This window comes from Perkinsus marinus (genome assembly GCF_000006405.1).
Source record: "Perkinsus marinus ATCC 50983 genomic scaffold scf_1104296953018, whole genome shotgun sequence".
In the NCBI taxonomy this organism is placed as follows: domain Eukaryota; phylum Perkinsozoa; order Perkinsida; family Perkinsidae; genus Perkinsus; species Perkinsus marinus.
The window spans coordinates 607,612-622,592 of record NW_003208655.1 but is presented as its reverse complement, the minus strand read 5'-3'; the positions used below and the strand labels follow the sequence as shown (position 1 = coordinate 622,592).

General features: G+C 46.8%; 5 protein-coding genes across 5 annotated transcripts in view; 2 read left to right on the top strand and 3 right to left on the bottom strand.

The window, feature by feature from the left end:
- Positions 1–355: 355 nt before the first annotated feature.
- Pmar_PMAR017777 (hypothetical protein) lies at positions 356–2,464 on the bottom strand (the record flags this gene model as incomplete). The annotated part of the gene is made up of 1 exon (XM_002776857.1): positions 356–2,464. The coding sequence occupies one exon, from the start codon at positions 2,462–2,464 to the stop codon at positions 356–358; it is 2,109 nt and encodes a 702-aa protein (XP_002776903.1).
- Positions 2,465–2,519: 55 nt separating this feature from the next.
- On the bottom strand, positions 2,520–2,723 carry Pmar_PMAR017776 (hypothetical protein; the record flags this gene model as incomplete). The annotated part of the gene is made up of 1 exon (XM_002776856.1): positions 2,520–2,723. One exon carries the CDS (start codon positions 2,721–2,723, stop codon positions 2,520–2,522), a length of 204 nt encoding a protein of 67 aa, XP_002776902.1.
- An 872-nt stretch (positions 2,724–3,595) lies between these two features.
- On the bottom strand, positions 3,596–4,743 carry Pmar_PMAR017775 (hypothetical protein; the record flags this gene model as incomplete). Its single annotated transcript, XM_002776855.1, has 6 exons — positions 3,596–3,607; positions 3,657–3,755; positions 3,825–3,889; positions 3,966–4,116; positions 4,195–4,529; positions 4,581–4,743. The coding sequence occupies 6 exons, from the start codon at positions 4,741–4,743 to the stop codon at positions 3,596–3,598; spliced, it is 825 nt and encodes a 274-aa protein (XP_002776901.1).
- Positions 4,744–11,116: 6,373 nt separating this feature from the next.
- Pmar_PMAR017774 (Osmoregulated proline transporter, putative) lies at positions 11,117–12,992 on the top strand. Its single transcript, XM_002776854.1, has one exon. The coding sequence runs from the start codon at positions 11,255–11,257 to the stop codon at positions 12,800–12,802; it is 1,548 nt and encodes a 515-aa protein (XP_002776900.1). The 5' UTR covers positions 11,117–11,254; the 3' UTR covers positions 12,803–12,992.
- An 870-nt stretch (positions 12,993–13,862) lies between these two features.
- Positions 13,863–14,981, top strand: part of Pmar_PMAR017773 (hypothetical protein) — a gene marked incomplete at both ends in the record, with an annotated part of 1,957 nt that continues 838 nt past the window's right edge. Inside the window, 3 exons of the mRNA XM_002776853.1 lie at positions 13,863–14,169; positions 14,386–14,483; positions 14,768–14,857. Of these exons, the coding sequence (XP_002776899.1) occupies positions 13,863–14,169; positions 14,386–14,483; positions 14,768–14,857 (495 nt within the window). The remainder of the gene's footprint in view (positions 14,170–14,385; positions 14,484–14,767; positions 14,858–14,981) is intronic.

Sequence of the window (14,981 nt, the reverse complement as noted above, 5' to 3'; positions counted from 1 at the left end):
AGCTTTCGGCGGCATCCTGTATAGCTCTCAGGCATACGACGGAGAGAGTCCCTCAGGAATCCATCCAATGACTCGTGGCCCAACCCCAGTCTGTTCCAGATCAACAGACCCTCTTCTGCCATCACCCCGTGTCCCAAATGCCTGCGAGGGTCGAACGAGTTTAGGCAGCTACAAATCGACTCGACTATGGATTCGTTAAATGTCCTAAGCGCAAGATTCGCTTTGAAAAACAAGATTTCCTCCACTCCCGTATACATATCTGGAGAAGAATGTATGATTCCCCACAGGGCACACATGTCAGTTCTTCCATCAGTACACCGTGGCCAACTCCCATGATTCCTTTGGAGTCTATGCTTCAGAAGTGCATATTGAGCAACCAACTTGGTTGAACCAAGGTCTCTAAATCGAGGTTGTAATCCTCACGCGAAATAACAAAGCCGCCCGCCGGTTCTAGGAGTGATGAATCGTCTACAGCTTCGGCGACTTCGGGAAAGTTGTTATCATCCAAAGCTACATCGTAGTCTTTCAAGCCCTCACAGTCTCCAAAAAGTGCCTGTCCACTGAACAGCTTAGACGCAGCTATAAGCCACTGGGGAAAGGTCCTCAATATTCTCTCTCTGACCCCACCCATCAGCTGTCGAACCCAGGCTTCCATGAAGTCCACTGCCATTCTCACCCTAACTATCGATACCTCACTGAGCTGAACTCCCTCCCACTTCCCTCCTCCGGGAGCTTGATTGAGCCTGGCCTTCTTTAGGGAAGGTAGGTCACATATGTCTAACGAGCTATCATTAAGCTGTGTCATGTTTTCCACAGAATCGATATCACTGCTAAGGAGTTTAAGACCTTCGGCGATAATAATCAACTTATCACGGAGGGTATTGATAGCCGCAGCTGTCTGCCAAGGGCGGAAATTTACAGTCTGAGCCCCACCAGAAGCAATAGCGACCAGGTTCATGATATCTAAGGCTATCAAAAACTTCACCATCCAATCGGCGCGGAGTATCTGTGCTGCCCCGTCTAGCATTACTAACAATGGATAGTTCGCGGAGAAGTTTTTGAACACCCTATGCTCGGAGCTCGCCCACCTTGTACAAACGAAGCCCACAGGAGTATAGAATCGAGTTCCCTTCTCGGCTGACAGCTTTTCGAGTTCTTCAAAGCTCTTTCCATGGCGCGAAGGCATGTATGGGTGTAATTCTGATCTCAGGTTAGTGACTCCCTTACTCGCATCTGTACAGGCCAACTCCAAGCGGTGGGCCAGACACCAGGTATGGGTCAAATCCGACGGGTCTAGGTCGAGGCTATCGTGCAAACGAGGTCCGAGGCGAAGGTTCACATATTCGCCATCCGTTGCAACCCCAACCATGGAGGCCTGGACGAAAGGGATGTCGAAGTACTCCTTGATAGTACTGATAAGCAGATCAGTCAAAGCATCTCCACTTTTTGCCGTTGCAATTGGAGCATCCAACAAGTAAACCTTTATCATTCCATTGACCATCGTGAAAGCCCCTACTGGTTGTAAGGTACGTCGGCGAATGGTCACTTTATCACAAGACACTGCGAATGGTGAAGGTCTACCGGCGAAACACGCCCACTGATGTTTGAAAAGACTGCTTATTCTCTCCTTCAACTCCGACGCCATAGCCTTAGTGAATACGGCTTTGAAAGAATTCCTTGAGTGACCTTGGTCTCCGAGGTCAGTACCATTCAAGGAACATAACGCCAAAAGACGCTCATACCCCAGGCCCCCCAAGCCTTCCATCAGAGAGAAATATACACAGCGAGCTAAGCACATTTCAGCTTCCATATCCTTCTGACGCTTTCCAGAGTCTGCTAGCTTGGCGCAGCGCTCATGCGTCACCGTCCCCAGGTGGTCACGGAGAGACGCAAGAAGGTTGCGTCTTTTCACACTATCGAAATCATCGCTGATCTGAAATACGCCGATACGGCCAATACCGCCTGGACGCTCACTCGCTAATAAGGAATATTTATATTGATTGCAGACGTTGCACTCCACTTGCTGAAATACCTCATTTATGCGGAATGGTCCGGTAGAGAGAACTGCTCTCTTGAATTCCACAAGATCTCGGCGCTGTCGCTCGGTGACACCAAGTGAATCTATCTTTTCATCCATACATTTCAGAAGCGCCGTTTGCTCCCTGATCTGGGCTGACTGAGCTCGTAGCATAGCGCCCATCGATGCCGGGTTATCGAATATGGGGAAAAATCCCGTTCGTCCTGTAGACTGGTTTGCCGGTTCAGATTGGATTCTACTTATATCAGAGCTCTGAGATACTTGTGCCACTCTGCCACCATCGGAAGCTGCGGCCACCTCGTCAAGAGATCCAACCGTCGCTGGGTCCATAGTCTCACTGATATCACGCTCAGGTTGGGCGGAACTAGAGGAAGAGCTGCTGCTCTGGGGTTGAAATTGTGCGGCTTGTGGGCTATGGGACGACATGGAGCCTACCGTTGCTTCGGGCGCATCTGTACAATCTGAAACGAGTGATGACGAGTTATGCGATTAGGCTGTACTCACCATCATCTCTCTTACGCTTCTTGGAGAGAAAATCCATCAAGGGAATAGTGCCCGTATCTAGGGTCTTATAGGCGACCAAGCGGCCAGGGTGATTCTTCTCGAAGTGTTTATTCTTCTTGAAATTATCACGACGGTCGCGCTTGTTGCAATAAGCGCACTCGACTATTTCTCTTGATGTCATGTAGATCAATACGAAGCTGTAATACGCGTGTTATTATAGGATTTAATTTATAATACTGATATGTAGTACATACTATACTGCGGCACACCTGCAGTAGTGGAAAACGCCGTTAAGCTGGAAACTAAGAGTGGAAGTTTTACACCTCTGAAGGAAAATGTTTTTCGCGCACGTGCTAGGAGCGCGTCAAAATGATCGATCATGAAAGGGAATTTTATCGCTCGATCGAAGTTCGATCATCGAACTCCGGTCAACTCGGACTTCGAGCTGAAATTCCTCAGAGAGGTAACTTCCTCACCAACAATTGTTGGCGAGGTACAGCATATTTTACAACACCTCTTAGAGGATACTAGACCATACCTCTTTGTTGCAGTCGGTCATGATCACACTCGTTAATACCTTAAAAGTATCAGAATATCCGAAGACATATAGGCATGCAAGACCACTAAAATAATAGTCTGCAATTTCTCGAACCAGCGAGACAGCTTCATTACCATCAGGAGAGACCTTATGCAATCTGGAGAGAACAACTCTGGCTCTAGAGGATAACCACCTCGAAAGCCATTGAAATTTACCACTCCACGAACGTATCCATTTCTTCTTCCCCTCGGCATCGGTGATCTTTTCAAAATCAACACACGAAGCATTAACAATAGCAGTAGGCAGAACGTTCCGCTCTGAAGGACGAACTTCTCCACTTGAAGAACCCTCATCAACCAGAATAACCTCGTTTATAACGGTCGCTGAAGTAACATCAATAGGAACAAACTTTCTTTCGTAAGCAGCTATAAGAACCCTCCTATGAATAGCAATTTCCTTACTTCGGCTCCTCCTTCTCCGAGGCTCAGCATAAGGCATCACCGAATGAGCATTCATTACAGGACAACCTACAGTACAACCATGGTCATCCAGAGTCATATTAGTCGCAGCTCTGACCTCATCCGGTTGAACTACTGCAATATGATCATTGACATCAATGGTATCAGAAGTCGCACCATCAATAGCTATGCTCGATATGTTAGCAAGTAGCATTGACTGAAGTAGAGTAGAACGTTTTATAGTCTCAAAACCAACGATGACAAGGGGAGTTAATCCCTCAATTACCTTGAATTTAACGGATTTCACTAACTCCTTCTTGTCGCCATCCTCTAGAGAAGCAAAGAAGCAACCTAAAGCAGCTACACGTTCACCGTTACCAAAAGTAACCCTGACGAATAATCAGATCAACCATACAATGTCTCTTACCACTCACTATAGCAGAGATAACCGATACTTTCTCAAATCCTCGAGTAGCAACACTAGCAGGATCTTGATCAGAACTTTTATTACCAATAGGTTTGGTAGTTGCTGGTACAGCAACCGCTGGTGCTGCATTCACAGAACCCGGACTCAATTGCTGAGAAGCAACGACGGATGAAGGATCCACAGATTTTGTAACATCAGCATTAACTATCTGAGTCGGCTGAGATCTCACTTTAGCCTTCCAGAGATCACAATCTCGCTTCATATGACCAGTACCATTACAATACCAACACTTAGTAGGGACCTTAACTTTAACTTGAGCACTTTCTTGACTCTGAAGTCCTTGGCCCACTTGAGAACCTTCAACATTAACCGAGTCTTCACCAGTACTAACAACATTTACAGTAGCACCAGACTCATTATAAGAGGCTTCCCAAAGAGTTAAGACACTACATAACTCGTTGGTATCACGAACATGAGCATAAATAGTCGTCACCGCTTTCTGATAATTTGGTCGCAACCCACGAACAAACTTATCCAGCAACTCATCGTTGGCAATACTAATACCTAAGCATCGACCTTCCGCTAGAGATTCCCTCAGACGAATAATATATTCACCAATAAGCTCATTGGTTTTCTGCTTAACTTGAAAAAGTCGTTGACGATACTTCACAGTAACATCCGTGATACTGTAAGCACCTCTCAAAAACATCTCAGCATGTTGCAGTCGCTGCTCAACCGAAGCAGAAACTAAAAGACCCTTTTCTTCCAAGCTATCCATCAGCTCTGATCGTACACTAGCACTGATACATCTCAAAAGATACCTCCAACAATTAGCCGTCGATAACCCGTAGAGACGCCACATTTGGGGCCATTATCGCACAAGTTTTGTGCGGAGGGCTTTAGACTTCATATTTAGTAATTCTTTCCGTGTTGCGTTACCCCTGTACAATCCTTCGACACCTCTGCACAATCCATAATAATAGCTCCACGAAGGCATTCCGATGAGTGCCACTGCCCATGAGTAAATGTTTCTCGTGTAGAATGTCAAAGTTGCCCATAATATTTACCTAATGCCTACTTAAGGGTTTTACAGTGAAACCTTACTTCGAAGTAAAAGGAGTTGAGAAGTTGAGAAGTAAAACTTTTACTTTTGGGTATTGTTGAGTCGTCAATACGCACAATCGTAGTGAACCATGGGACACAATTTATACGATTTAAAAAGAGAGAGGATACTTGAAGATGGCCAACCTGATAGGGATTCAATTTAACTGTTGTCTCATCTGTTTCAATCGCGACGTGCAAGAGTAATCATGTTTTTGGTATTCAGCATTGATCATAACTCGCGCTGTCTTCAGAGTGAATGATATATCTCACTAGGCTGCTATCACGCTTTGATCCGGTACTAAGTGAGACATGAGGTGTGACACCTCTGATAGATAGTTAGTATTACTAACTTAGTAAGTGCACAGGGCATGAACATGCACCAGAATGGATATAAGGCGCAATACTCTAATCGAAGGAGAAATGCTATCCCATAACTATGTTTGCTAGATTGTATATTACTCGCACGAATAATGCGAAATGACAAGTTTGCTAAAACGCTAACAGAGACGCAGTTTGAACGAATGAGCAAAACGCTAGTATATATTCCCGCAGGGCGTAATTTACAAGAGAGCAAATAGCCGAAACATAAAGCTAGCGCAGCGTTGTTACATACCGGTAACTGCCAATTTGACAAATATACAAATTGAATTTGTATATTTCATGCAGGAACATCACACAAGGGCAAACCTGAAAGATGCCAGACTACAATGTAGTCGTTCACTGGCACGTCACGTGTCACACGTGCGTATGCGTGAAACGATCGAATGCATTCAAAGTCTTTCGTGGAATATTATGAGGATCTCTTTGTTGGCATTCGTGCCAGCTTCGTCGGCCGCAGCTGAGGTATTATTTGGTACCCACCTGAGGGATCGTGTTGCCAGAGTTACTAGCATCGACCACCAAGAGCAATCATTGCACGAGAGCATTATGCTCTCGTGACTCGCATACCCTTAGGGCGTGCCATGCTCAGCATGGATCATGCATGATAATACAGTCGTAAATTGGAGCATCATTGGCCATGACTGGTGTAACACAAGAGGATCTTGTAGCTTAAGGAGGTCCACCGAAAACTGGTATAACCAATCGTACCAGTCGTAAGGCCAAGAGAGTACTCGGTGCTGTGTGTTTGTGTACAGCGCACGCACGAACAAAGAGATACGTATGCACAGAATTGTCTGCTGTACTTGCATGAGAAATGTTGACTAATAGTGTTCTGTTGATGAGATCAGAACAATCATCATGACCGCGGGGATTTGCTGCAATTCAGGTGAATTCCCCCTCTACAACATACATGAAGCTTCTCATCTCTCTGCTCTCTGGGTTGCTCTCCTCCGCGGTGATTGGAGACCATCTGGCTCATTCCGTGTCGAAGCCCCATGCACTGCGCTCGCTTAATGGAGTGGTTTATCGGGAATTCCAGGAGGGCGATGACACATCCCGCGTGGGAGATGAACACATTCCTCCACTTTGTGACCTTTACTTATGTTATGTCGCAGTGCCTAGTGGATCTAAGGTGCGTATACCATATACTTTCTAACTCTGTCAGACGGATATGTAGTTGAGTATTGAAAAAACATCGAATACTCACGAAATTTACGAAATTCTTCTTCAAATGGCTGTTGCATTTGATGAAATGCGATGCATATGCACTTCGGCACTGATAGTGCCGTCGGCATGATCGACTCGCTAGTGTGGACTACGAATGAGTTGAGGATAGCAAGCTGCACCCAGCAGTAACTACGGGGCAGCTTACGATGACTGTTCCGTGAGCAATCACCTCCCCAGACTGTCGTCGGCGTGGTCAGTATGGACATCCCTATGCATAACATACCTGCAGGGATCAAGACTGCGATCAAATACCACAGGTGAGTCCTACAGTAGCACTCCTACTATTGACGGAGGATCTAGTGGTCTGGCCCTTTCCCGCTGGATGTCTCCTCATGCATCATCTTTACAGACCGAAAGGGAGCAAGAATGAAATGATTGGATATATTGCTATGGTTAGCCGAATCCTGCCGTTGGACGAACTGTGATTGCAAACCGAACTTTCAGGTTTACGTCCTGGAAAAGTGGCGGAGGCAGAAAATTGCATCGACACTCCTTTCGGAGACCTTCAAGGAGGTGCTACCTGCGATGGACTCCTCTGCCGCTGTCCTCTGTCGAGCATCGCAGCCTCCATTTTCACGGAAAATGTTCATTAGGAGTAAACTTCAATCTTTGTTGTCTTCCAGTTTCCAACAAAGTATCCGAACTGGGGCGTAATCTACCTAGAGGTTGAACGCACGAACGATCATGCAAGAGAACTTTATAGCAAGGCGGGTTTCATCAATATATTGGGTGAGTTTCTGTGTATCTTTCTGGGCTCAATACATCTAATCATATGTTTGAAAGTGGATAGGGCATTGAACCAAGACTCAAGTCTCTTAGCTCTCAGCTGCTGTGACTCAGCTCAGTTGTCGTCCACAACTTGTCTTCGAAAGTAACTTGTAGTCTGATACATTTCTTAATCGATCCTCAGATACTCCTGAAGATCTTTACTGCACCTACGCGCGCTATAACATGAGATAAAGATCCAAATATGAGACCCCCTCATAACTTGAGTATAGTAGGGATTTATGACCCTCATACTGGGGTATTATCCATTATCCGAGCCCAGCTCGTCCATACTTCAAAAGTATTACTTCTTCCCCCATGATAGACATGCGATGGTTCGTTTTATTTCATTAATAGCTGAATAATAGGGTAACTCTAATGGAGTTCAACTAATATTCAGGCTAACATAACTAGAAGGCGCACACGTCGTTTATGGAAGTTATTTGAATGGTGACTCAATTTTGCCGAATATTTAGAGAGGCCACTCCTCCGGTTCTGGTTCATATCAACGACTTGTGTTCATTTATGGTGCTCAGGCCTGGGAATTGATGCTACGAAACGTGAAGCTTCGACACGACCAACATTTCAAGAGAGTTCACGATGTTGCAGCAGGCTTTACGTCCTCACAAATTGATGGGATCCATGGAATATACATACGGGCCTCCCAAAGGCAACAAACTCATTTCATACATGTTCGAAGCTACAATAAAATAACAAATTTTGTCCCATCAGCCGTTCAGCGCATCAGCGTCAGCAATTTGCTGACGCTGACAGCAACTTATCATCCCTGACGTCCGCCAACGTGCAGACGGTGAAGCTGTGGCACGGTGGAGTTAACTTATTATGCAACGTCAGGATCCCATCGAATTACACATAGTGGGATAGCGTTTCCACCTGAATAGAAGTTGTGAAGTGCACCATGTCGGGTTTTGAACAGACCATAACAACACCACAGTCTGACTGTGACAGTCAGCATGACAGAGAGATTACTTCACCAATGAGCTTCAAATCGGTATCTTAAATAGACGGGTGTATATGATCTGTCTAATGCTGACGTTCTGTCCGGGCGAGTAAGTTTTACTTCCCACTAAGTCACTTAGTATTGTCACTTAGTCGTATTGGCTCGACCTCTCCATCATAGAACAAAGTTCGCTCTCATTGATGACTGCTTGAGATGCGCGCTTAGTCTAAGTAGTAGTCAGCCAATACGACTTTCTCCTGCTCCGCCTCGGGAAAGGTGTGGCGGCCAGAAAGCTTATCGAGCTCGCCTGGCACCAAGGAGTCGAAACTAGGGTGGATACTAACAGCTCCTCACGTATACGCATGCATTGCGCTACTCTGTCCTCAGCAGCAGGGCTCACTGGGGGGCCATCGGGATATTTGAAAACCTCTAGTAACTCCAAAGACATCTATCTGCCAACCTACGTGATTTGTTGCTTAGTGCTGAACTCTCTAAGCATATACAGTCCTTGGGGTCCTAGTACAACCCCATGTTTGGGACGAGCCAGCTCACCAAAGCATGCCAAACGCATGGAACGATACACGTGACGGTCACGTCGTGAACGAAAGCCACTCATATATCGGCCATGTCCCATTGAGTGTACGAAGAAGCGCCGACTTGCCACTTCCACCCGATTAGTCATCCACCAAAGAGGAGCACGAAGCGTATGAGAGTGCTATTACTAGGCCCCATCAAAGCGATACAACAACCCGGGTTGAGGTCCAGTGTAAGCGATTGAACCAGTATCGGGCCAGAGGGGCTCTGAGTCTGTACAGTCGTAGTCTGAATCATCATCATCATCGGTCCTTCAACTTCACAGTGAGGCCTTTGAGGCTGATATTTAATATCAGCCTGGCGTGCGCATAACTAATGTCAGCCTTGAACTCTTTCAAAGTCTCTGAACTTCCGATGGCTCCGTGGTAGGGCATTTGGAGCTGTGATCAACACTTGACTTTTTGAATCTGCATCAACATCAATGCCGATTGGTCAGTAAAGAGTGACCCTTTACTAACCAATCGGCATTGATGTTGATGCGACTCTTTAAGAGCCGTAGGGTAGCCAAAAGCTGGTTTCTTCACCAAACCCGAGGCTCGGGCCCCGAGCCATACTTTGGTGTAAAGCTTATCTACCGCCTCTTGCTTGGTTTCTCCTCATTGCTCTTGGGCTCTCAATAGCCTTTCACATGCGTGTAACGCACACTTCAGATGCATCAATGTATTATTAGCCGAGTCTACAACTGCACTCATGAATTGCGGAGCGAGCGGGACACTCGCGTGCATCCGTTCGTCCGTCCGTGCGTGAGCAAAAATTCCGACCCGACCAGGGCGATTCAGAAGGCAAGCAGGGTATCATTCTGTCTCCCGTTGACTGCTCGCCGGCGTAAAAATATAGCGAAAGTGTCGCTGTTGCTTTGCCCGCGTATTTCTGACGAAACGGTTCTTCGCACAAGAGATGAACTGTTAGCTCAGTAGTATTGAGGGTTCGTCGACTGGTGTTAGCAGTTTGAGGCTAGTAGAGATCACAATGGGTTGTGTCGTGCAATGCATAGCAGTTGAGTCTGGGTATTTACACAGTATGATGGTACGTGTACGTATCGGACTGGGATTGGTGACCGTTCCTGCTGAGATGGGATATGTGCGATGACCATTTCTGGTATGTTATAACACAAGGTGTTGATGGTGTGGTACACAAGGTCTCTGCACTCCGTTATTATCTGATACCTCGGGAGATCGTGTTGCCGGAGTCAGTAGCATCGACTACCTAGAGTATCAACGGATGATTCAATCACGACTCCGAGTAGATCCGTTCACAACTGTAAGGAGTTGTTGGCATGCGAGGACAAGGCAGCTGTATTTCGTGGTCAAGCATTGTGTCTCTCTATCCGAGTCACTCTGTGTTCACTACTGTGACTCTAGCAAGTGGGAATGGTTATTCTTGCACTTTTGTTAACCATTTGGGAACTCAAGGCAATAGTTAATGGAATCTAGAGATTCTATCTACAATCGTACTCATAAAGTCATCAACTAGCTTCGAGCTAAGCTAAGATTCCATAGTTGTGCACTCTGCACAACTACAACTATTGTATTACTTGCGCTCTTCAACAATCAATTATGCCCTTACACCCTTGCACGCATATACAAAAGGCTTTTCTGCGCCATAGTTGAGCTCTTGTTGGGAGTCAACTCTGGTACTTAGCAAGGCGGAGCGAAGAGGAATAGGAGTTATACCATGCCATGATGACGAGCAGGACACTATATCAGTTTTCAGGAGGAAACTCTAGAGCCACAACATCTGAGGGTGGTCCTTTTCAGTTGGCTCGGGGATACAGTCTAAACCATCTAGCGATTTCTGTCGTATCGTTAGTGATGTGATAGAACTTCTGCGTGCCAGTGTAACACAAACAAAGGACGCAGTGTTCTCTATTGTAAGGACGAGGGAGGCCCTCCCTCCCTCCCTCCCTGGGAGGGTAAAGGATAAACCTGGGCTTTAGCATACGAGCTATTGAAAAAAGTCCCGAAAGGTTTACTACTATGCATCTGCACGCAAGAACAATCACAACACGGACTATGCGTGCAGTTCGAATTTTGCTCTTCATTTTCCCCACGCGTGCTAGGATAAATTCACTGTATACCACCAGACAACGTGATATTCCGTTGACTAGTTGGTTCCTTGTAGGTTATTCATTCTTTTCCACTCGCACGGGTGCTCGTATCATTGCTCCTCCTTGGTACTTGCTGAGATCACACCGTTAGAACCTGATCAGGACAACACCTGCGTAGGAAGCGAGTAATCAACAACATCAACGACGACCATGCTATCGTATCGACTCTCTAAGCTTTCGGGCTACCTCATCCTTTACATCACTCTAGGCGTCTTCGCGGCTGTCGCCTATGTACTACTACTATTCCGTTACCGCGTCATGGTACAGGCAAATACTGATGCCCAAGAGGACTTCTATGTTGCCAGGAAACGCTTCAGCTGGGCATGGATTGGAGCGTCGTATTTCGCTAGTGGTATGGGTACGTGGGTTATTTATGCTGCGCCTGAAGTTGGGACATTTCTGGGTTGGTGGGGGGTGATCGGGTATGCACTCGCTTGTGTCGTCCCTATGGCTATCATCTGGATACTCGGTGTGAGGATAAGAGCAAAGTTGAACTCCTATATGTCTGCGGGGGGCAGTGAAGGGTACGCGGCAACTGACTGGATTCTGGCCAGATTTGGTCGCCTCGTCCAAGTGTATGCAGTACTGGTGTCTATCTTCATAATGTGGATCAGCATGACGGCTGAATACACTGCCGTTGGTCAGGTTATTGAAATCTTCTCTGGCATCCCAGTTTGGCTATCAACACTCTCAGTTGCCGTAATCACTTTAAGTTACACTCTAGTAGCCGGCCTTCCCGTGTCCATTCTTACCGATATGGCGCAGGGCTTAGCCGCAGTTGGCCTCATAGTCTTTGCTGTGGTCGCCACCTCGACCAATGTGACCGTCACTACTGCTAACTGGAATGCTGTTGCCAACTTTACTACTTTGGGCTTGGAAAGTCTCATCACGCTCGTCTTGGCTATTCTCGGTTTCCAGTTGCTCGATATGGTCGTTTGGCAACGGGTATGGGCAGCCAAGAACGACTTCAATCTCAGGATGGGCTTGCTCCTCGGTGGCTCCCTCGTGTTCCTCACTATGCTCGCCTTTGGTATCCTAGGCATGCTCGCTGAAGCACAGGATCGAGCTCGTCCGGTACCTCACCTTACTTTGCATCCTTACACGAAGGCATTGGCATTCTTCGATCTGCTGGGAGTATTGCCGAACGCGGCGGTTGGGGCTGTAGTGGTCCTCGCCATATGTCTCAGCACGTCGAGTGTCGATTCGCTACAGTCAGCGCTCCTCTCTGTGTTCGCGGCCGAGTTTGTGAAGCGTGGTTGGAGTCTCAACTGGGGTAGACTGCTATTGGTCCTGATGAACATCCCGGCGATCGCCCTTGCTATGAGGGGAATATCGGTCATCAATCTTTTCCTTGTCGCCGATCTTGTTGCTGCTACCATTTGCATGCCTGCGTACTGTGGTCTTTACTCGATGGTAACAACCTTTGGCGCGGTATGTGGTGTTCTTGCTGCTAACCTCGCTATACTAATGTACGGCTGGGCTACGTATGGCACTTTCGCGGGTGGGTTCATAATGTACACTTTGCCAGGCGGACTTTATTCGTCAACTGCGATGATTGTATTTCTCGTTGTGATGGGAAGCAGTATCATCGTCACTCTGGCTGTCTCGATGCTCCAACGGAAGCTCTTCATAAGCTCAGAAGGCTTCCTCGCTCATGGCCGTTATCAGCCAGATCGAACTCAAGCAGTGGTCAAGTAGCGAATCAAGCGTAAAAGGCGTGCCACAATGTGTCCAAGAAGCAATGCTGCTGGTGACTAGTATTTTTTACTGCCAACACTCGATGGAGTGAAGCAGTCATTGGGGAGGGGAAATGTTAGACTTTTTTGGGACTTCACTTTGTGGTATGTAGTTGCTAATAGAATCTGTTATCAATCGTATAAGCCGTATAAGGTTGAAGACTAACGAATTTTCTGACATCTCAAGTCGCCTGTTGTTATAGCGATAATTAGAAGGTACTTCAATGCAAGCTCGATGCTATTGCCAACACGCCCTTCTGGCCGTGGGCGGTCAGCGGCGAGAAATTCTAATCTTGGCGCCCTATCATTTGCAAGAAGTGCGGTATGGACTGATATAAGAACAGACTGAGGGTTAACTCACACGACAATCACAGTAGCGTGGCCGCTCGCACGCTAAAAACTGTTACCCGAGTAATGACTGTAAATTACAGTCTGTGATGCAAGTGCAATCCAAACAACGAGCTTCCCCAGAAGAGAAGAAATTACCGGTGAAATGGTAAGCCGAAACCCAACCCGAAATTCGACGGGGCGCCCGAAACCCGAACTGTTATCCAAGCTGAGTATGTTACTCATGTGAACCAGGCACCGGAGTAGTGGCCGTGTTCAAGAGAGGACCCGCTATAGGGTCTCTAAGTTTTCAGTTACGTCCTTAACAGGATAAGGCAGGTCGAACGAGACACTCTGATTTAATGAATTTTGTCCGTAGGGCGAGCGCGAAAAAGTTGACAGTAGAGGAAAAAATGTTGACGAGCGGAAGCATATCCCATATCTATGCCGGTGCGGATTTGATCGCTGGTTCAATCCCCGGTGGCGAAATTTCTCATGCATTTTTCATACGGTTCATTAAAAAGCCCACTGCGATAGTGTTATCTTTTGATGACTGGTCTTAGAGCTGTATCATGAGCGATTGAAACTAACCTGCTTCAGCGTTTGGATTCCTCGTTCGTGAATATCGGTGTAGCTCTCTAGACTTGTGGCCTTAGTATTTTCAGCGCGTGATCTCGTTAGTATTGTAGTTGTAAATGGCTGCAAGTGAGAAGCAGCTCGCACTGGAAGATACTAAGCCTGACTTGGAACCCTCTTCAAGGGGGGATCATCTTGCCTTCGCCGAATTATTGGTGGATGTTGAAAAACGTATCGCAGAAAGCTGGTTGAAGTTGGCAGAGGTCGGCAAGAAGAGAACCACAGTTGCGGCGGTGCCTCGTGCTAGCGTTGCTGCTCCTAGAACTACGATGAAGTGTCCACAAGAACTTCAATGCGATATCTCTTTGAACGTGCCCAGGTATTTTGCAATTGAACTGCCGAAGTTCGAATGGGAGTTCGGTTATGGTATGCGATTGAAAGTGGCGGTTCGCTGCTTGAATAGAAAGTGTAAACTGTGGGCGTATGGGAGCGACTATCGGTCAAAGCCTAGCGCTAGGAATAGCTGCTGTAGTGTTGAGGGTAAGGAGGCTGGGGTGTTGGTATGGATTGGCAGAATTCCTAAGGAGTATACAGAAAGCACCTTTGGGCTGTCTGTGCTCGTGAAAAGTACTTGTGCGCAAGGTGGTCAGCGAAAAATTGCTATTACTACTCTGGCTGAGGTGGTGCATGTGGGTGTTGGGAAGGAGAAGCGCATATCATATATGTTCACTGAAACACAAGTGAGTACTGGGTTTGGTTTTTAGCCGAATTTTTAATTCCTGTCGTACCACACCTCGGCCACATCGTGAGAAATCGATCTCGATGGTTGGCAGTCTTCTCGAGTGGAGTTCTTAGGCTGATTATCGAGAGAAACTTTAGGAGATATGCTCCTAAGCGTATTGGAGCTGCATCGGATGCTCCTACTGTGAGGTTTCTCTCGAATTCATAATCGATTTCTTGCGGAAATATAGACGTGGATAAAATCTATAAGTGTAATACGGTATAGTTAGGCTGAGGTTTGCAGGTAGAAGAGCACGTGGCGGCGATCCTGGATAAGAAGAAGAGGAAAATGGAGGAGATGAAACGAAAGGACGGGGATAAAATTGCTTATAACGTGCGGAAAAACCCGAATCGGACGCCCTATGCTAGGTGGCTGGCACAGTGTTGGGTGACTATACGAAGGGAAATGAAGTAGTGAATACCGGATGGATGTGTTATCGTGGGGGTATAGTAGTAGT

Coding starts and splice junctions, on each gene's coding strand:
- Pmar_PMAR017774 (XM_002776854.1), top strand. CDS start 11,255: ATGCTATCGTATCGACTCTCTAAGCTTTCGGGCTACCTCATCCTTTAC.